Genomic DNA, 21,879 nt, shown 5'->3' on the forward strand with positions numbered 1-21,879 from the left:
TATTGTACAATATTTTAATAATAAAAACTTGACATTAAATATAAACATCTGCAACAGACGAGAAGGAAAGAAGTTGAGTGCCTAGTGAGATGTCCGTGGGTTTAAAGCTGCGGAGGCAGGTCTGCAGGCAGAGTCAGCAGCTCCTCCACTTCCTCCTGAAGAGCTGCAGCCTTCTCATTGAGAAGCATCTGGAAGACAGACAGACGTCATCTGACGGACAGAGTCACAGGTTATTATCACAGCTTCAAACAGCAATCTAGTTTCCAGAGACCTGCAGCTTCCTTTCTGAATCCAATCAAAATTCTATTATCGGTTAATTTCTCTCCATTGATTACTAGGAGTGCATGTGTTTTGTTTTTCTCTTTTTGTTTCTTTTAACAACCAATCAAGGCTCTTAGAAGACAGCGTCACACTTAGCAACAGGAATCTCACTCGTCTCCTCGCTCAGAGTTGCTCTCAGCAGTGAACTGAATCACTTTTAAGCTAGGGGTCCTTGGCAGGAATGTTTAGGCTGAGATAGGAGCTCTCAGAGAGGACTCTGATGATCTTTGTAAATACGGGCCCTGGTGTTCTAGTTGAAATGTTGAAGCAGTGAGGACCGTCTGGAGCTCCTCTTCTCCAGACTGAACCCTTGACCTGATCTAAACATCTTATCACTCAGGAGAATGCTCAGCTCAGCTCCGGGACACACAGGACACTTACTTTAGCTGAGGCCACCATCAGGTGGGCTTGCTTCTTGAACAGGTTTTCTATGGTTCTGCAGAGGACAGCTGGGTCAGCGTTGGCCAGGTGGGTCAGCGTCTTGTAGCCAGCGTTGTACAGCTGTTTTGCTCTGAACTGCACAGAAGAACAGTGATGAAACGGGTCCAGCACAAACCTCCGCACAAACCTCCAGACACAACAACAGCTCCTGACCTCCAGAACTCCTGCCACCTCCATCAGAGGAATGAGCTCAGCCTTCACACAATAACTCAGACGTCGGGTCAGCTCCATCAGCAGAGCTTTATATGGCCAGAACTCCTCCAGCTCCTGAACATGGACACAATCAGCATTCATTTATCGTTTCTATCTGACTGGAGATCACCCTCAGGCATCAGAATCACTGGCAACACCATAAGTACAGACCCTGATTGGACCAGAGCTCTCATTTACAGTGACCTGCAGTGTGATATGGATTCAGCCCCCTTCACTCTAATACTACCAAATATTACTAGTGACCACATGTGTGCAGTTTAATCTCAGAATGAATGCAAATGTTCTGCTTCTGGCCTCAGAGGTTTGTTAGAGAATATCAGTGAACAAACGGCATCATGAAGACCAAGGAACACAGCAAACAGGTCAGGCCGAAGGTTCTGGAGAAGTTTAAAGCAGGGTTAGGTTCTTTAACAACATCCCAAGCTTTGAACATCTCACAAAGCTCTGTTCAATCTATCATCAGGGCATGGAGAGAGGATGGACCGACTACAGACCTACCAAGACTTGGACGTCCACCTAAACTTGTAGGACGGCCAAGTAGAGTATAAATCAGAAGCAGCCAAGAGGCCCATGGTAACTATGTGGGAGCTGCAGAGATCCATTCAGGGGAAGTACAAATGCACACCAAACTTTTCAGATTTGTATTTGTGAAAAAATTATGCAATTATGCACTAACTGCTATGTAATATTAAAAAACAACACATTGAGATGTGGGAAGTGAATCATTTAATCTAATACTTCTGCAAGGCACTGTAGATGAGAAAACACTGTGGAAGACTTGTACCTGTACACCACAACACTGTTATATGTACCTATGTGAACATGAATTAGTGTAGCACATGTGATAGTGAGGTGGTGGTACCTCGGTGAAGTGCAGCACACAGGAGCAGAAGGCCGAAGCAGAGCTGAGCAGGGTCTGCACGAAGCCTCTGCTCAGCTGGAACCTCTCAGCTACGCTCCACACGTTGGTCTCCTTCAGCAAAGAGAAAAGGACAAGAGCGAGGAACATCCGCTTCACCACCACCAGGTCCATGTCCTGAAACACAATGTGGGATTTTTCACTCACCAACGCTGTGATCCTCTGGTATTGTGCATCGTTTGGTGAAGTGTTGCACCATTTTAAATCCACGCTGAAAACACCACCATACCTCTGTTTCTATCATGATTCCAGATTCTACTGCAGAAACAAGAAAATGTTTGTCCTTTTTTGGGCTTCTATAGTAACCTTTGGACTAACGGCCACTGCTGCTTCTTCTCAACTGAGACGACTATTTTTGTTTCCACTCATTTCCAAACTGAAGCAACATGACTTCTTTGAATGGATGAATGAACAAAAGGTTTCTAGTTGAGAACAGTGATCATGTTTCCTTTTCCACATCATCTGCATTTTAAGATTTCCAGATATTTTGCTCAACTTGAGAAAATGACATTAATCAATATATTAAATATTAATGGGCTACAGACACTGCTTTGTGGTGTTCCATGTTCTATAGTATCTACACACCAGAATACCCTGCTCCTACTCCTAGAGACTCCAGTTTAATCAAACATATTATATGCCTTATGTTCATCAAATACTACAGCAGTTACTACCTCGGTGTTCATCTGAGCTTTTCTTAGACTCAAGTCAGGCTGATTCCATGGTGTTCCAACCCTTTTGGAAACCACTCTGATATGAAGACAGAGCAGTTTTACTTTCTAGCATCTATGTTAACCTTCCCATCATCATATATTCCAATCTTTTTCATTAATGAGGAGTTAAGCAATATGTCTGAAACTGGAAGATGGTTTTCCTGGTTGTAAAATTATAGCTTGTTTCTATTCTATGGGTAGTTGGCTAATATCCTAAATTCTATTATATAACCTAAGTTCTGTATTACTCGTACTCGTCGTCTTCCGCTTATCCGGGACCGGGTCGCAGGGGCAGCAGACTCAGCAGAGACGCCCAGACGTCCCTCTCTCCAGACACCTCCTCCAGCTCCTCCAGGGGGAGCCCAAGGCGTTCCCAGGCCAGCCGAGAGACATAGTCCCTCCAGCGTGTCCTGGGCCGTCCCCTGGGCCTCCTCCCGGTGGGACGTGCCTGGAACACCTCCTGAGGAAGGCGTCCAGGAGGCATCTGTTATAGATGCCCGAGCCACCTCAACTGGCTCCTCTCGATGTGGAGGAGCAGCGGCTCTACTCCGAGCCCCTCCCGGATGGCCGAGCTCCTCACCCTATCTCTAAGGGAGTGCCCGGCCACCCTACGGAGGAAGCTCATTTCAGCCGCTTGTATCCGGGATCTCGTTCTTTCGGTCATGACCCAAAGTTCATGGCCATAGGTGAAGGTAGGAACATAGACCGACCGGTAAATCGAGAGCTTTGCTTTTCGGCTCAGCTCTCTCTTCACCACAACGGACCAGCACAGTGCCCCCATTACTGCAGCCGCCGCACTGATCCATCTGTCAATCTCCCGCTCCATTCTTCCCTCACTCGTGAACAAGACCCCGAGATACTTGAACTCCTCCACTTGAGGCAGGAATTCCCCTCCAACCTGAAGAGGACAAGTCACCCTTTTTCGGTCGAGTACCATGGCCTCGGACATGGAGGAGCTGATCTTCATCCCAACCGCTTCACACTCTGCTGCGAACCGCCACAGCACGTGTTGTAGGTCTTGGCTAGAGGGGGCCAGCAGGACCACGTCATCCGCAAAAAGAAGAGACGAAATCCACTGGTCCCCAAACCAGACCCCCTCCGGCCCTTGGCTGCATCTAGAAATCCTGTCCATAAAAGTTATGAACAGGACCGGTGACAAAGGGCAGCCCTGCTGGAGTCCAACATGCACCGGGAACAGGTCCGACTTAGTGCCGGCAATGCGGAACAAACTCCTGCTCCGCTCGTACAGGGACCGGATGGCCCCTAATAAAGGGCCCCCAATTCCATACTCCTGGAGCACCCCCCACAGGGCATCACGAGGGACACAGTCGAATGCCTTCTCCAGGTCCACAAAACACACGGTTGGGCAAACTCCCATGAGCACCCTGTAGAGGGTATAGAGCTGGTCCAGTGTTCCACGGCTGGGACGAAAACCACACTGCTCCTCCTGAAGCCGAGGTTCGACTATCGGTCGGACTCTTCTCTCCAATACCCTGGCGTAGGCCTTACCAGGGAGGCTGAGGAGTATGAACCCCTGTAGTTGGAACACACCCTCCGGTCCCCATTCTCATGAAGGGGACCACCACCCCAGTCTGCCAGTCCAGAGGCACTGTCCCCAACCGCCACGTAATGTTGAAGAGGCGTGTCAACCATGACAGCCCCACAACATCCAGAGACTTGAGGTACTCAGGGCGGATCTCATCCACCCCCGAAGCCTTGCCACCGCGGTCCCCAGCCTCTGTTTCCACCAGGGAATGCGTGATGGCAGGATTGAGGAGATCCTCGAAGTACTCCTTCCACCGCCCGATAATGTCCTCAGTTGAGGTCAGCAGTCTCCCACCCCCACTATAAACAGTGTTGGCCAAGCACTGCTTCCCCCTCCTGAGGCGCCGGACGGTTTGCCAGAATCGCTTCAAGGCCAACCGGTAGTCCTTCTCCATGGCCTCACCGAACTCCTCCCAGGCCCGCGTTTTTGCCTCTGCCACAGCCCGGGCCGCAGCACGCTTGGCCTCAAGGTACCCGTCAGACGCCTCAGGAGTCCCACAAGCCAACCACAGCCGATAGGACTCCTTCTTCAGCTTGACAGCGTCCCTTACTGCCGGTGTCCACCACCGGGTTCTGGAATTGCCACCGCGACAGGCACCGCAGACCTTACGGCCGCAGCTACGGGCAGCAGCATCGACAATGCGGAGAACATGATCCACTCGGACTCTATGTCTCCAACATCCCCCGGGATCTGGTCAAAGCTCTCCCGGAGGTGGGAGTTGAATACATCCCTGGCCGAGGGCTCCGCCAGGCGTTCCCAGCAGACCCTCACTATGCGCTTGGGCCTGCCAAGTCTGTCCGGCTTTCTCCTCCTCCAGCAGATCCAACTCACCACCAGGTGCTGATCAGTGGACAGCTCAGCCCCTCTCTTCACCCGAGTGTCCAAAACATGCAGCCGAAGGTCTGATGATACGACAACAAAGTCGATCATCGACCTCCTGCCTAGGGTGTCCTGGTGCCAAGTGCACTGATAGACACCCTTATGTTTGAACATGGTGTTCATTATGGACAATCCGTGACTAGCACAGAAGTCCAATAACAAAACACCACTCGGATTCAGATCGGGGAGGCCATTCCTCCCGATCACGCCTCTCCAGGTGTCACTGTCGTTCCCCACATGGGCGTTGAAGTCCCCCAGCAGATTAATGAAGTCCCCGGGAGGGGCACTATCCAGCATCCCCGACAGGGACGCCAAAAAGGCCGGGTACTCCGCACTACCGCTCGGCCCGTAGGCCGTGACGACAGTCAGATACCTCTCCCCAACCCGAAGGCGCAGGGATACGACCCTCTCATCCACTGGGATAAACCCCAACACGAGACGGCTGAGCTGGGGGGCAACAAGCAAACCCACACCAGCCCGCTGCATCTCCCTGTGGGCCACTCCAGAGTAGAAGAGAGTCCAACCCCTCTCAAGGAGATGGGTTCCAGAGCCCACGCTGTGCGTGGAGGCGAGCCCGACTATTTCTAGTCGATATCTCTCGACCTCCCGCACAAGCTCAGGCTCCTTCCCCCCCAGCGAGGGGACATTCCACGTCCCTAGAGCCAGCCTAAGCATCCGGGGATCGGGCCGCTGAGGTCTCCACCTTCGCCCGCCACCCAATCCTCTTTGCACCGAGTACGAGTTCTGTATTACGTCAACTATTGGTCATGTAGTCCAGCATTTTGTAACAAAGTCCATCTTTTTCCGGAGTAGTTTGATGGGCATTGTTTTACCAATGTAGCAACATGTTTTTAATTCAAACACGTAAACATAGTAAAACCACTGGACCTCCTTTAACCTCTCTTGTCCTTATCATTTCAGGATCAACATTCTTTCTCCTTCCCGCCTTCACTGCTCTGTAAGGTCATCTGAACTATGAACGTTTTGTGAATGGTTTGGGAAAAAGTTCCCTCTTATCCAGGTTGCTGACAGCTGTTGTCTTCCCATTCTTTCTTCATTACCATCAAAAACTCTTTGGGGCTGTTACTTCTGCTGACTTCATTATTTAATTCGCTAACATGTTCAAATCTTTATGGTTTTGAAGTTTTCTAATTCTCCTGAGTGATGCATAACTTTACTCTAAATACCGAGTTTATGTCGCGATCCTCATGCATGCTTTTCAGATCCATTCAGTGCTTGATGACATGTTACCTTCTTAACCGTCTGTCCTGCAGCTTTTCTGGCTACAAAGCTCTCTGGGACGCCAACAGCAGCAGACATCTTCTGCTCTGAAGCAGACAGCAGGGTGAACTGCAGACAGGAACCAGCTGGTTAGCAGACAGCTCTGAGGAGAGTGATGTCTGAGGGAGGCTCTGTACCTGTCTGAAATAAACCATCCAGTCAGGGTTGCACTGAGGGATCAGGTCGTAGGGGGTCACCAGGTAGACCAGGTGCAGGTAGCTGTTGAGCAGCAGCCCCTCCAGACCCTTAGACAGGTCTTTGTATACAAGGTCACAGTAGGTCAGATCCACTGAACCTAAAGAACAGAGTAGACACATCAGATGTTGGTTGACCTTAGTTATGCGTTAGAAAACAAGCTTCATAAGACCATCTGCTCTAAGACTCTGTCCCGATAAATGCATGATGTTCTGGAGAAGGGTTACGGGTCACGCTTTCTGGAACCTAGTGTTGGAACATCTCTATGCTTACAGCAGTGAGGGTCACAGAGCCAAGGTGTTCAGCAGATAAAATCCAAATAGTTTGAAACCTTAATCTCAGAATGATGATGACCACACAGAGTGTTTTGGTATGCTCCGTTACAGATTCCTACATGATAGTAAATAATTTATTAAAATAAGACTAAGATGAGTAACAACCTAAAAAACAACTTTTGAAAGGCAGATAAACACATGGAAATTTCCTTTCAACATTAGTTCACTGCTGGAGACAGGAACCAGCCCCACTGTGGTCCTGCAAGAATAACCAGCGAGTAGAGAACGACTAGATGGATGAATCGCTTCTAAGACATTCCTTTTTTCCCCGTTATGTCTCTACTTTTGAGGGATTCTATATGTAGAAGCTGCTTCCTTACAAAAGGACATCTGTAGATGATATTCTATTTACCTGACTGACTTTACTAAAATTTGTTACAGAGGGTGTAAAGAGCAGCACAAACCAGGTAGCTTTTATCACCTTAGGCTGCAGCAGCCCCAGGCAAACAGACAGGCATCCCCAAAAGACAGCAACTCACCTGGCAGAAAGGTAGGTCTGCAGGGAAGAGCACAACCCCCCCCAGGTCCAAGAGGTACAGAGATGCAGGGCATCAAACCCTCGGACCCAGCACCACAGTCACCTCCCCCCAATATAGTTCAAGCCTGAAGCCCGGTCACCGCAGTGGCCAGGTGCCCACAAGGCCCTCGCAACAAGACCACCCAGCCCCAAGGAGGCCAATCACAGGCCCCCTAAGGGGAGAGCACAGTTCCATCCTCTCTGTTGAGATAGCCCCAAGGAGGGGCTATGAAGTGAAAGGGATCCCCACAAGAATTTAGCCCAGCTCCCATGGCCCACAGCCAGCACAACATATCCTTTAGAACCCTGGGCCACCATACAGGAACCGTCCATGATGCAATCTGGCCTGAGACACTGTCAGAGACCCAAACGTTAAGCTCAAACACCGGTTCTAACCCTGCCTCAGGCGCATAGTCATTGGCTAAAGACTGCCATGCCACACCCCCTGTGTTCAACACCCCCATCCTCATTCCTTGGTGTGTGCATATGTGTCTGTGTTTATGTGATGTACTAATGGAGGTCTGTATGGCTAAAATTCTTTAAAATTGGGGTTGAAATTAGGTAGAGACCCTACTACTTGCAGACAGCAGAGTCCTCCCCACCCTAACCTTGAAGCCCTGTGTGTCTGTAATGCATTAAAATCAAGGTGCAGGAGGGGGCTGAGCTAATCTGTGGACATGGTGCCAGCTCCCTGAATGACCCCATCCTCACCATTACAGCAGAGCCTGTGTCTAACCTGGGCAGGTGAAGTCTGGAAGAACTCAGGCTAGCCTGGCATATGTCCCTTTTCCACTGGCCCATTTTAGGTGGCGTGGGTCTGCTCCACTCGGTTTTGCTCTATTAGTACGCCGTGCTGCTGATAAAGTTGCTCTGTGACATTGTCACATTAAAGTAATCTGCATGAAATCACAAAAATGAATAAATAATAACTAGTAAAAAAACTAAATACAAATATGTTTGTATTAATGTATATGTCAGAATGCTTCATGTTTTTTTTCATGTATAAAATGATCCACTGGGACACAGCCCGGCCAGAACTTATAAAACAAGGCTCATGTGAGTGGGTTGGGAAGAGCAGAAGAGAGGAGAGAAGCTGCTGTTTGGATGGTGAAGCTCCAAAGTTTGTCTGAAGAAGGTAACATTTTGGGCTTTATGAGGAAGTTTTTGTCTCATCCATGGCAATAATGAGGACAAAGACTTTAAAGAGCAAAACCGCGGACTTCTGACTGCGATGAAGTTAGTGTCAGGTTGGATATTCGTGCTCCGCGGATTCACCAGCATCTTCCTCCCATTTGATGCGACGTTGGCAGTCTGATTACAGGCAGCTGCTCCCTCTTCGGTCAGACGGTGGTTCGCTTAAGGACCGTCAGTACATTTCTGAACCAAACACGCAGCGGTGGTTTTGTTTTGTGTGTTTTGGGGAAAATGTTTGTGCCTCTGAACAGCTGATTTAGGATGTTATTAAATACAGTGCACCACCTGCACGTAAAACAGAAAGCTGATGTGCCCTTTTTCTTGTCTTTCAGATGTTTATTATTTGTAAAGAGTAAAATTATATTTCGATTTGACCTTCTGTGGCCACTGTGGTCTTTAATATTATTGTAGTCGCTCTTGTGTTTAATTAACGTTTCCCTGCACCATCTCAGCGAAAACCTTCTCATTTCTCCTGGTCCCATGGCCAATCAGTGAACAGCAGTCTGTTCATCACATCACATGTGGTCCCAACTCAGCCCCAGTCAGACCTCCGAGTGGAGTAGGGACCAAAAAACTAGGTACCAGTATGAAAAAACAGTAATGGAAACGCTCGCAAAGCCAGGCGAGTGGAGTCAAGCGGGGCCAAATCGAGCCAGTAGAAAAAGGGGCAATAGTGAGCACCCCACCCACAACCCAGGAAACCAACAACCAACCATGAGCTCAGGTACCAGCTGCCACTGACAGGTGGAATGTTTTCTGTATCGATATTGTCCTGCTTTGAGCTTACCTTTGTAAGTTGCCCTGCCCAGTCTGGTGATCTGCAGTGTGGGGCTGAGTGAGTCTGTCCCCGTGATGGTGATAAGGTCTTTCTCCTTCAGCATGTCAACACACCGCTGCATGGTGTCCCACAGACTCCTGTCCACACACAGCTGCTGCTGCTGCACAAACAGCAGCGTCCCACGCAGGAACTCCTCCATCTGTTGCAGCGATGAGGTGATCTGCAGCAACATGAGACCAGCTCAGATTGATCTGCTCATAATCACAAGTTTCTACTTTCTAAAAACACATTGATCCAAAAGTGTGATTCTCTGCAAGAAAAGAAACATAAAGAGATCAACTGCTGAAAAACAATAAGGAAAAAAGATCAAATAAACAATAAAGTCTGTTATTTTATCTCCAAATTGGTTTTAAATAGATACAATGATCAGAATTCTGTTGCCAATTTCCAAGCTTTGAACCGGTCACTACAGATCTCATCTAATGTCTTTTTAATAACTAGAATACAAGAGTGTTTAGAATAACAGTTACTAAAGTCATTTTCATCCAGCCTCACTCACAACATGAACACAAGGGGACATTGTGGTGTAGGAAGCTGGAATCAAACTCATAACCTTCTGATTGCCCTTCCTCCTGAGCCACAGCTGCCTCCCACTGTTTGACACAAATACCAAATAATTACACAGTTCAGTGTTGACTGTCTTCAGCATCTTATAATAGTTTTTAGATCTGTTGGTATGGCTGGAATTAGAAAAACTGGTTTCTGTGTGTATATTTCCTCACTTTAACTCTAAACATTCCTAAATCCAGCATGTTCCCTAACAGAGGTTGAAAGTTCAGGAGGATAAAACAGAACAACTTTGCTGTACTTTGTTCAGCCTTTCTGTTATTTGCTGAAAGTCTCACTCTCTCGCAGTCTGAATGATCTGCGTTACAGAAAACTGTTTCCTTTTGAAAAGCTTCCTTCATCTCTGAGCTTTTTCTGAATCCATTTTTAAACAGTTTGCTGATAGTGAGAATAACTAACTTCCCTCAGTAAATCCTTCCACACCGAGAGGCGCTGTTGCTAGTGTTTACTAACGGTTCGGGCCATTCCTGTTGCTCAGGCTAATTCTAGCTGTGAATTGGCTCTGTGTTTACAGTGTGCTGGAACTGTTGCTCGTACCAAGAAGTTTCTAAACGCTGCAGCTTCCTGATATTATCCAGACTGAAACACATCGGAGCTCACAGAACACGAACAAAATAAACTTGGTAAAAGAAATAATCAGATTAAAGTGCATCAGGGTTATTTTTACAGCGCGTGTTGGGAGTTAGACATACAAGCGAGCAAAAAAAAAAAAAAACAGACAGGAAATGAAGGGAGGGAAATTTACATTTAATCCAATCAGTGACAGGATCAGACTGAGGATGCCTTTCCCATCTTCTTGCATCAGCTTGCTATAACAGTTCTCCATGGGAGCGCATACAAGGTCTTTGGCCTGAAACAGAACCACAATTTATTGGGTCAACAACCAGTTGACTTATTAATTAGATTTTTGCAACTGTGCAACTATCATGATTTTACTGAAGTAAACATATGAAGTTGGTAAACTTCAAGACCCCTAAATCATTTTTTGCTGATAGGACCATGCGGCCGATTGATAAAACTTCCACCTCTCTTCTCAAGGACAATGGCGCTTCTATCAGTGTTGACAGTCTAATTCTTGCAAACACACTCAGACTTACATTCACCGTACCTTTGCTAAATCTTTACTTATGTCTGTGTTGCTTACCCCTGCTGAGGTTTTTTTTTGTACTATTTCAGACTCTATTCTGCTAAGAATAGAGTCTGAAATATGATTTTTTTTCCTCCTATCTTACTTTACCTAAATGTGTGATTTCATTATTTTTCATAGATTTTCAGATTTTTCAGAAGGATTACCAGCAAAAACCAAATATTATTAGTATAATTAATATAGTTTGGACTTTAGCTGCTCTTACACCAATGACCAAGCTTTCTTTATTAGACTACAATGGGCTGTTATTACTTAGTTCAACTTCAGTACCAGTAAAAGCAATATATCATTAGCACCTGAAAATGGATTAAAGCTGTTTTGTACCAGTGACTCAGCTTCACTAGTTTGAAATCAGTGGAATGATGAGACTATTAGATTTCTTAGAAGGATCATTTGATTTGTTTTTCTGTGTCAGTATCTGTGTTTATTTTCGTTGTAATTCTATGTACAGCGCTTTGAGTGTCTCGTTTCTGAAAAGTGCTATATAAATAAACTTACCTTACCTTTTGGTCACAAGTGAATTAGTTTTATATTTCAACAGAAAATCAATGTTTCTCATGATTGCTTTCATTATTTCCAACAACTGTTTGTTTTAGTCTATATCTTGTGTTGCAAACCCTAGTAGAGGCCTGCGATGGACATGAATAAAAGCAGAAGGAGTGCATGACCTGATGAATATTACCATGTTCCTGTCCTTCTCCTGTAGGATGAGGATGCTCTCTCCGATCGCGTCAATCCCAGCTCGACCGGCTCTGCCAACCATCTGTTTGTACTGACTCCTCTTCAGGAAGTCTGTGGCCATGTAAGGGGAGCGCAGGATTACCCTGCAGGCAGAGAACAATGATCATAGAGGAGAAGTGAAACTGCTATACCTGTTTTATTGTTTGTAGTTATTCTCAATGACCACTGATGGACAGTAGTTCACTATTGCACCCTTCTTTAAGCCTGCAAACATATTCCATTTCAGAAAACATCCTAGAAACCTGTAAAGATTTCTGTGCTTGTCTGAACATGGAAACAGTACCAACATAATGAGAAACAGACTGAAGTGTTGTAGCTGCTATCATCTGACCTGCGGGCAGGTAGGTTGATCCCTGCTGCCAGAGTGGAGGTGCAGGTGAGGAGGCACAGCACACCCCTGGAGTAGGCCTCCTCGACCAGTTTCCTCTCCTCCGAGGTCAGCCCACTGTGGTGGTAGGCCACACCATAGGGCACGGTTCTCCTCAGCACTGGACACATGGAGCCGTTCCCACTGTCCTTCAGCTCCTGAAGAAGGCTGGCCTTCTCAGTCTCACGGTGCTGCAGAAAGTCTCTGAGGGAGGAAACAGGAGCTCTAAGTAGCAGCAGATGAATATGTGGATGTAGGGAAGAAACAGGTCATGCACTCCACTCACTCTTTTAAATACTTGCAGATCATCCCTGTCACATTCTCACAGTTTTTCTTGGTAGGACAGAAGACCAAACAGGAATGCATTGGGATGACTTCGGTCACCAGAGCAATGATATGATCTGGGTCAATCTTCTGCATCGAGCTCGAGTACTGCAACATGAAAAGGAATCTGTTATGTTAGCAGTGATTTAAATGGGTGCCTGCTTTGATGCTGTGTGTATGATCTGTTAGAAGGTCTGGATGCTCTGGACCACCTGACATCCATTTCCCCAGACAATACTGAGTCACACTGATATGTGATGGTCTCTCCCAGAACCCAGAGTCAGTTTCAGACACTTTCCCAGAAGGTTAACTTCAAGGCTTCTTTTCTGCAGGTCTATTGTTTGAACAGACATCTGTGAATGTTAATCAGATTTTAGGTCTTGACAAAGGTGTCCTAAAGTAATACACTGTCCATATAGTTCCACTAGTTAGTAGTGAATCATTCTGATGCTGTGGATATGCTTCTTAGGTTTATATTTTTAGCATCTCTGAAATTCTCACACATCATCAACTCATTGGTCAGGATAATATGCGATCTGCTCAAATCTTTTTTTCTTTTGAAAACCTTCGGTTTAATCAGTTTAGGAATGATCTCACACATCCTTGCCCATAAAAATAAAAAACGTTCAAGGATAATCACGATCAGAGACGACTCCTGACTGGCAGAATGGTATCCACAAGGTAGAAAAGATTTAGTGTTCTTACTGCACACTAGAATTACAGAATCCACAGATAGATGAACATAAATGCCAAACTCACTTTGAAGTTAAGCATCCGAGAGAATCTGAAGCAGTTCTCTTCTTTGGGGTCAACTTCATAGATCGTGTCGTTTAGTTTGACATATTCTTTCAGCTGAACCTGGAAATGCCAGAGTGGAGTTAATGCAGGACAGGAGAAATAAAACCAGTCCAGGTGACAAAAACACTCAAACTGTTCAATGACAAAAATGGATGTCCTGGTAGGAACATTGGGTCTCAATCAGAGTCATCTAGGAATAACAGGTACGAGTCCCGGTGGGTTTACACCAGCTTTAAACATGAAAACTCAGTGGCTTTAAAGTAACACACCGTGTTTGATCAGTGTTACATGTAACTCACTGACCAGCCATGTCTCTGATGCTGCAGGTTTTTGACACTGACAGATATTTGTTCCAACAGGAGTCTCTGCAGGAAAGGTAACAGTCTTCAATAAGCTCACACTGATCTCCTGCTGACCCTAACTGCCAGGGTAACCAGGGTAACCAAAGCATTTATTTACTCACGGTTCAGATATGACTTGATAATTCAGCTCATAGCAATAAAATCATTCCAGTTCCAGTTAACAGCATTCAGACAACATTTACTAATCAAGCGCTTCATACGCTTAGCGCTTTGCTTTAAATCTCTACATTTAGGGAACAGTGTTTAAGCTTACATCCACAGCTGTCTGCACACATGGCAGGTCACATGGCACAGACAGGAAGCTGGAGCTGCCAATCCAGCCTGCGAACATCATTGGAAAGTGTAAAAACACTCCTATTGTTTTTCTATTGAAAGCCACATTGAAACACAGTTCTGTTCTGTAAAACACGGGTCGGGCCGACAACGTTCTATCCAAACCAGCTGGCAGTTTGTTCCTTCACTTACAGGCCTGAAGTCATTTGTGTAATTTTCTGCCCCCAGAAACGTCCGCAGATCCTTGATGTTCCCCAGGGTGGCACTCATTCCAATAATCTGGGTGGCTTCTGAAAGAACAAGGTAGCATTTTGCTTCATTCATTGATTCATTCACTTTATCATGTTTCATTGCAGTAGGCCACTTACTGCTCATGTACTGAACCTTAGCCAGAGTCATTTCAATCACAGCCCCTCTGCTGCCATCACCCAGCATGTGAAGCTGCAAAAGGAACACAAGAAGACAGCATTAAACTTTCTCTGGCACTTTCCTTTTGTTTCAGCTATCACTGAACTGAGACGAGTTTGCACCTCATCAACCACCACCAGCCCGAGCTTCTCCAGCCTGCTGGTTTCTATCAGCGAGTTGACCAGGCTGTGGGCCTTCTCTATCGTGGCAATGTACAGGGATCTCTTGTTTCTTCTCTTCACAGGTGGAAACTTGCCCTTGCTGCCAGCATATTCTTCCACCATGAAGTCCAGCTCCAGGCCAAAGCTCGCTAGTCCACGCACCTTGCAAGAAAGAAAAAAACGAATCAGATTTGGGAAAAAGGGCCGACAGTTGGAGGTTACACACAAGGTTCCTGCTCCGCTCCTCTTTCGTTCCATAGGCCTTTGTCATATTTTATTACATTGTAAGAACTCAGGAAAGAACGCTGAAAGATAAAAAGCAAACAAATCTGTTTTTCACTTGATTTGTGTTATGAAAAATGCTTTGCATAGCCAAGATGTTTTCTACTTTCTAAAACTGTTGTTGTGTATTTGCTGTGTCTGTCTGTCACTCTGGGAGGTTTCCATAAATGATCAGGTAATGTCTGACTGCGTGGGTCTAAGTACCTTCTCCTGCACCAGTGATATGTACGGTAAGATGAACAAACAGTCCTTCCTCCTGCACAGCAGCTCTCTGAGGATGAGGATCTCTGCCACCAGAGTCTTCCCTCCGCTGGTGGGGAGGGAGTAGATCAGGTTCTTCCTCTGCTGAACACAGTCCAGGTTCAGACAGGTCTTCTGCCAGTCTGACACACAAAAGCAGTTAAAACTCATCTTCTCAGATGGATGGTAGATTCTTTTGTATAACTTTGGCTCTTTAGAAGCACACATCAAATATAAAGCTCAGTAATTTAGCAGAAAATCAATAATGAAGGTGTTTCCGCTGCTGGCCACTCGGTCTACTCAATTTACTGCAGGAAAATAAAAACTGGTGTAAAAGTAAAGTTTAACAAGATACTCTGAAAATCAAAGATCCTCAACCGCCAGCCACATTGAATCTCAGGACTATCAGGGTTTCACAGCAGGACCACGATAACTACATGTGTTAGAGTTTCTGCAGTTATTCTTCTGATGCGCATTGTTCTCACCGTATAAACTCTGGATGCCTCTTAGCTTGTGCATTAGCTCTTTGACTTTGCTGGGGAGTCCAAAGAAAGGCCCGAGGTCGGTGGTCTCAGCACATATTGCTTCCATGGCCTGCATGGCAACACTGATCTCCTCGGAAACAACAGCCTCCTTCAGCGCTGCGGTCCGAGAAACACCCACAGGAGTTGCTGCATTTCCAAGCATTGTCTTCTTGAGTTGATCTGCCACACTCCTCCTCTGTCTCTTGGATCTATCCTCTGCGTTTGTTTCTTCTGCTCCTTCAATGATCTCGCTGACACTGTGAGAAGGTGTGGAGATTTTGTCTGTGGCCTGCAGTCTGCTTCTCTTTGCCTGATCTTGGATTTGTTCCTGAAACTGCAGCTGACTGGGTGGTAGTTCCTCAAAAGCTTTGTCTTCCAGCTCATCAAACATAGAGTCAGTGCGACGGTCTTCGGGGGATTGCGACGTGAGATCTTTGGAAGGTTGCAGAGTCCTGAAACTCTGCAGGTTCTCTGATTGCAGTATTTCGTGTTGTTCTGCATCTTCCAACTTTGCAAGGATGGAGCTGTCCTCAAGGATGCTGTCATAGTCACCGAACAGATCTTCGCTGTCACCACAGTACTGCACCAAAACACAAGAAGAAGAAATGTAGTGCTGAAAGACCCTGCTGGGCATTCAATAAGCAGATTATTAGTAAGTAGTTAACAGTAAAGTTCCACTATGATGTTCTTCAGCTTTCGCTTTTCCAGTAAAATTCTCACTAGGAGCTGGTCACTAATGTGACTGTTGGCATTGTGCAAACAGAACCAATTTTGGATGGGTTTTTTGTGTGGTTGAAGTTAGACTAAAGCTATTTTAAAACCTCATGAAACCTTCTTCTTATAGCAACATGGTAGAGTGAGCTTCCCTTGGTATAACAGGCATGCAGCTTTTATCCCGGTTACTGCAGATCTACTTGACCCCGCGGTACCTCCACGACTCGACCTTCTGCCATGCTGCTGCTGCTGCTCCTGCAGGGGGGGCATGGCGGTGATCCGTCTCCTGCTCCTCTGCCTTGCTTTCGGTCAGGTGTCAAATGAGTCTTCAGAACGTCACGCGATCTTTTCCTCGCGCAAACTCGTTTTCTTTTGATGTGGAGCCTCCCGGAACTCATCCCTGCCTGGCTACAGCAGCCTGCTTCACTGACGCCTCCGTCATATCCTGGAAACAGTGACTTCTGCACAGAGAAGGACCAATCAGAGGTGTAGCTGTCTGCTTCCAGCCTGTCCCAACCACGGCTAAAATGGCTAACATGAACCAAAAAACACTGAAACTGACTATTTAGCTAGCTATAGTTAACTGTAATCACTTTGCACTCACTTTCTTCCCACAACAAATTAAACGGCAATAACATTTTTACAATGATCCTTTTAAAACGTGGAAGGACAGTTATTGAAACGGGGTAGCTCTTTAAAAAATTACATTTTTTAACTGCTCTGCGCGCAGCGCATTCAAACTGAACACTGGTGACGTCGGAGCGAAAGGAATCATGGGGCCTTTCTCAAAGCCCAAGTACGCAGGGGGGCTGCCTCTTCGAAGGACCTATCTCAAAATATTAGCATATTGTGATAAAGTTCATTATTTTCCATAATGTCATGATGAAAATTTAACATTCATATATTTTAGATTCATTGCACACTAACTGAAATATTTCAGGTCTTTTATTGTCTTAATACGGATGATTTTGGCATACAGCTCATGAAAACCCAAAATTCCTATCTCACAAAATTAGCATATCATTAAAAGGGTCTCTAAACGAGCTATGAACCTAATCATCTGAATCAACGAGTTAACTCTAAACACCTGCAAAAGATTCCTGAGGCCTTTAAAACTCCCAGCCTGGTTCATCACTCAAAACCCCAATCATGGGTAAGACTGCCGACCTGACTGCTGTCCAGAAGGCCACTATTGACACCCTCAAGCAAGAGGGTAAGACACAGAAAGACATTTCTGAACGAATAGGCTGTTCCCAGAGTGCTGTATCAAGGCACCTCAGTGGGAAGTCTGTGGGAAGGAAAAAGTGTGGCAGAAAACGCTGCACAACGAGAAGAGGTGACCGGACCCTGAGGAAGATTGTGGAGAAGGGCCGATTCCAGACCTTGGGGGACCTGCAGAAGCAGTGGACTGAGTCTGGAGTAGAAACATCCAGAGCCACCGTGCACAGGCGTGTGCAGGAAATGGGCTACAGGTGCCGCATTCCCCAGGTCAAGCTACTTTTGAACCAGAAACAGCGGCAGAAGCGCCTGACCTGGGCTACAGAGAAGCAGCACTGGACTGTTGCTCAGTGGTCCAAAGTACTTTTTTCGGATGAAAGCAAATTCTGCATGTCATTCTGAAATCAAGGTGCCAGAGTCTGGAGGAAGACTGGGGAGAAGGAAATGCCAAAATGCCAGAAGTCCAGTGTCAAGTACCCACAGTCAGTGATGGTCTGGGGTGCCGTGTCAGCTGCTGGTGTTGGTCCACTGTGTTTTATCAAGGGCAGGGTCAATGCAGCTAGCTATCAGGAGATTTTGGAGCACTTCATGCTTCCATCTGCTGAAAAGCTTTATGGAGATGAAGATTTCATTTTTCAGCACGACCTGGCACCTGCTCACAGTGCCAAAACCACTGGTAAATGGTTTACTGACCATGGTATCACTGTGCTCAATTGGCCTGCCAACTCTCCTGACCTGAACCCCATAGAGAATCTGTGGGATATTGTGAAGAGAACGTTGAGAGACTCAAGACCCAACACTCTGGATGAGCTAAAGGCCGCTATCGAAGCATCCTGGGCCTCCATAAGACCTCAGCAGTGCCACAGGCTGATTGCCTCCATGCCACGCCGCATTGAAGCAGTCATTTCTGCAAAAGGATTCCTGACCAAGTATTGAGTGCATAACTGTACATGATTATTTGAAGGTTGATGTTTTTTGTATTAAAAACACTTTTCTTTTATTGGTCGGATGAAATATGCTAATTTTGTGAGATAGGAATTTTGGGTTTTCATGAGCTGTATGCCAAAATCATCCGTATTAAGACAATAAAAGACCTGAAATATTTCAGTTAGTGTGCAATGAATCTAAAATATATGAATGTTCAATTTTCATCATGACATTATGGAAAATAATGAACTTTATCACAATATGCTAATATTTTGAGAAGGACCTGTACATAGGCCGGGTTCTGCGAAGGATGCAGCCCCTGAGCGGCCCCAGCTCCTGCGTTCTTGTAGAGTTCTTGCCTAGAATGGCGGTTCTGCAGCAGGAACAGAGCGTTCTTGATAATATCACCGCTCAGCCAAGGTATTTTCTGCAGGTTCTTGCTTGACTCGGGACTGTGATTATTTTCACGTTTATACTTTATAGAATTAAGGCAAAAAATGTTAATTTGTTCGTTTTTGTCGCGTGCTGGCAGATGAATCCCACGTGACATAAAATCGAATCATTTTTTCATAAAGATTAAATGAAAAGATTTGTTTTGCCAAACTTACACGTACATTTATTTTATATTTTAAATCGTTTAAAAAATAGTTTCCTTTTAAAGTTGTTATCCAGTAAGCCTAATTATTTTCCCAAGGTAAAACTGATCCGATATATATATATTTTTTTTTTTTACATACATGCAGATTTCTTAACATTACTCTTTTTCTAAGGTAGTTATGAATGAAATAATGATGGTTGTGTTAACCTGAAGTGAAGTTTCAGAAGTCCACTTTAATTACAGTTTATTTGATTTAGTCATTTATGTTTTTTACTGTTACGTATTTATGCATGCTTGATTACTTGCTGCTCAGCTGTACACGGATCTATCTACTACGTAGCTGTGTTTTAACATGAAGGATGAGCCGATTCCTGCTAGTTTCTGTGTACCTGGATCTGGCTGACAGAGAACAGTAAAATTCAACATCCTTTCCATCCTTTAGGGAGATTTCCATTTTGTCTTGAATTCATCTTTGGATCGTGAAACACGGACTGCTACGTATTTCCTTCAGTCATCGAAAAATAGGGACCACTGATATTGTTATATTTTTCTGAGAGCACACATATAACATATATTTAATGTCGACGAATATGGGATACTGACATTTGAAAAGATAATAAAACCGAAACATTGTCCGGAACCATAGTGACAATTCCAGTGTTTCCTGTCGTCCCACAGCTTCTTCCTGTCGTCCCACAGCTTCTTCCTGTCCCGTGTCAGGTCATAATGCTGTGTGTGAGAGGGCTTCAGAGGCTAAAGGCTGCCTTGTATCTCCACAGGAACGCCGGTGAGTATCAGTTTGTGTCAGTCCAGATATGGTTCCGCGGTGTAATCCCTAAAGTGTCTGTTTGTTGGACCGGAACCTTTGTCAGTGTGAACGGACCGCTGTGATGCTGCTGCTGTGTTCTCTCTGCAGCGTACAGGAGCCTCACATCAGCTGAAGTCCTGCAGAAAGAGGACCCTGTAAGTCAGTTATGGGTAGAACATTATATATATATTATGTGCCTGCAGCATCAGTCTTTAATAACGAGATGTTTTTCTGTGTAGATTTTAAATGCGGAGAGGTCAACCAAGGAGTCCCAGAAAGGCTGCGTGCTCTGCAGCATCACTGTGGACTTTAAAAACATCCAGGTGAGTCAGTCAACGGACGCTTCAGGGGAAGTTTACTTTTAGGTTGGATATTGGAGATTCGCGCTCGGAACCGATGCTGGCAGTCCGATTACGGGCAGCAGGTCTCTGCCTGCTCCTATGAGGGATCAAAGTAACAAAAATGAACTTGAAATGAATTGAACGTGAGAAATATTGAACATGGTGAAATTTAGTCCCGTAAAACCAATGTGTTTTCATTCACTGCCTTGATTTTGGCGCCTCCATTTTTACCACTTCAGTTTTATCATTTATCGCCATCATAGTGTCATTTTTGGACTGACCTAATCCCTGTACCAGCACTAACTAGAGAGATCTGCTGTTTTTCTTCAGCAGTTATTCTTCTATGTTTCTTTTAAATGGCACCAAAAAAACCATCATCTCCTCAGCCAGTACAGATCTAGGATGTCCCACCCTCACTTTCATCCAGTTAGTGCTCCCATGAAGGTGCACTACTGATGATGGTTTCTGGAATGGTCCTGTCTGTACATGAATCAGATTTCCTTCTGCTAGTTACATACAGCATGATCACAAACATTGTGTCTTTCATGTTCTACTTATTGTATTTCTGTCCTGATACTTTGATTTTTCCTCCATCAATTTGAATGTTTCTTGAACTGAATGAAGCAGTGATGATCCCATATTTGCAGAAGTCTCATTATATATATGATCAGAGTCTAAAATAAATTGGTCTACTCCTCATCATGAATCCTTCCGTCAGTTTATGTAGCTCGGTTGTTCCGTGTGGCTGAATGGTACAGCAGCATGGTGTTTTACTGGACTTAAGAAGTGACGGTGCTGAAATCTGTTCTCCTGCCTGTCCTCAGCTGCTGTCTCAGTTCATCTCTCCTCACACAGGCAGGATTTATGGCCGACACATCACAGGTGAGCTGCTGCCATTCGCTTTGTCCTTCACTGAAGGTTGCTCACACTCACAGTCTCTCTCTGTCCTTCAGGATTATGTGGAAAAAAACAGAAGGAGGTCTCTAAAGCCATAAAGAAGGCTCACTCACTGGGTGTGTACACTCTGTTGTAGTAAAAGACGTCTTCAGATTCTTTCACTATTGGTTTGTAATAACACGCAATAACTGGCTGAAGCCGTTTATCACAGACACAGGGCTGGAGCTCCTGCGACTGCATTGCAATGATTACAGTATCTGATCAGATGGTTAATGGGGTTGGCAGCAGGAGACTGCTGCTGGTTCTGTGTCAGAAGTGTGATGAACCCTCTCTGGGCCTTCATCTAAGCTGTGATCTGGTTCTGAATGGAGCCATGCAGCTGCAAATCGGCCCATTGCCATTGGAACTGACCCGATACCCAGCAGATCTGCTACTGGGTTCTGATAATAGTGGAATAGAAAGTTTTCAAAAAATGTACAGTTCTACAACTAATTCCGATGAAAGAAAACGGAAGAAGTTGGGGATACTTAGAAATGTTGTTTGACTCCCTTTGTTTCCTAATTTTGTTTAAGGTCAGTAATTATTTTTCTTTTTCCTTTTACCTGCAGGTTTCATGTCGGTGACCCACAAACATCCTCAGTTCATGAAGGATCCCAGAATCTGTGGCATCAAACATCTGGATTAGAGGATCAGTGTGTGCTGACTGCTCTCACCCTGGAAACTTACTTCTTTTCTTCATGCAGACTTTAGAACCCAACTTCATTTGTAATAAACTTGAAAATGTCCAACA

The 21,879-nt window shown here is 45.4% G+C and overlaps 2 protein-coding genes across 5 annotated transcripts; one reads left to right on the forward strand and one right to left on the reverse strand.

The window, feature by feature from the left end:
- Positions 1-16,698, reverse strand: helq (helicase, POLQ like). Of its 3 annotated transcripts, none has more exons than XM_047373167.1 (18): positions 16,516-16,698; positions 15,548-16,166; positions 15,027-15,205; positions 14,502-14,702; positions 14,340-14,412; positions 14,164-14,261; positions 13,298-13,396; positions 12,501-12,646; positions 12,179-12,418; positions 11,789-11,930; positions 10,705-10,809; positions 9,342-9,552; positions 6,451-6,608; positions 6,284-6,382; positions 1,838-2,011; positions 916-1,029; positions 703-837; positions 1-188 (listed from the first exon to the last, which is right to left on the reverse strand). In XM_047373167.1, exons 1-18 carry the CDS (start codon positions 16,696-16,698, stop codon positions 102-104), a joined length of 3,063 nt encoding a protein of 1,020 aa, XP_047229123.1. In that variant the 3' UTR covers positions 1-101. The 3 variants fall into 3 exon arrangements, with proteins under 3 accessions (XP_047229123.1, XP_047229124.1, XP_047229125.1); XM_047373168.1 differs by having other exon boundaries at positions 1-210; XM_047373169.1 differs by lacking the exon at positions 10,705-10,809.
- On the forward strand, positions 16,671-21,879 carry mrps18c (mitochondrial ribosomal protein S18C). 2 transcript variants are annotated; one of them, XM_047373170.1, is made up of 7 exons: positions 16,671-16,786; positions 19,722-19,830; positions 19,960-20,006; positions 20,091-20,174; positions 21,017-21,074; positions 21,146-21,205; positions 21,698-21,879. In XM_047373170.1, exons 1-7 carry the CDS (start codon positions 16,676-16,678, stop codon positions 21,772-21,774), a joined length of 546 nt encoding a protein of 181 aa, XP_047229126.1. In that variant the 5' UTR covers positions 16,671-16,675; the 3' UTR covers positions 21,775-21,879. The 2 variants fall into 2 exon arrangements, with proteins under 2 accessions (XP_047229126.1, XP_047229127.1); XM_047373171.1 differs by lacking the exon at positions 21,146-21,205.

This window comes from Girardinichthys multiradiatus, chromosome 8, assembly GCF_021462225.1.
Source record: "Girardinichthys multiradiatus isolate DD_20200921_A chromosome 8, DD_fGirMul_XY1, whole genome shotgun sequence".
NCBI lineage: Eukaryota > Metazoa > Chordata > Actinopteri > Cyprinodontiformes > Goodeidae > Girardinichthys > Girardinichthys multiradiatus.

Bases quoted from the DNA above. Each gene is read 5' to 3' on its own strand.
- helq (XM_047373167.1), bottom strand. From the start codon at position 16,698: ATGAGTTCCGGGAGGCTCCACATCAAAAGAAAACGAGTTTGCGCGAGG. The intron at 13,397-14,163 runs GTAAGTGAAGGA...TGGCATTTCCAG, and splicing joins ACACAAATGACTTCAGGCCT to GTTCAGCTGAAAGAATATGT. The intron at 12,647-13,297 runs GTGAGTTTGGCA...TTCATGTTGCAG, and splicing joins CTCGGATGCTTAACTTCAAA to TACTCGAGCTCGATGCAGAA.
- mrps18c (XM_047373170.1), top strand. From the start codon at position 16,676: ATGTGGAGCCTCCCGGAACTCATCCCTGCCTGGCTACAGCAGCCTGCT. The intron at 20,175-21,016 runs GTGAGTCAGTCA...GCCTGTCCTCAG, and splicing joins TGGACTTTAAAAACATCCAG to CTGCTGTCTCAGTTCATCTC. The intron at 21,206-21,697 runs GTGTGTACACTC...TTTTACCTGCAG, and splicing joins AAAGAAGGCTCACTCACTGG to GTTTCATGTCGGTGACCCAC.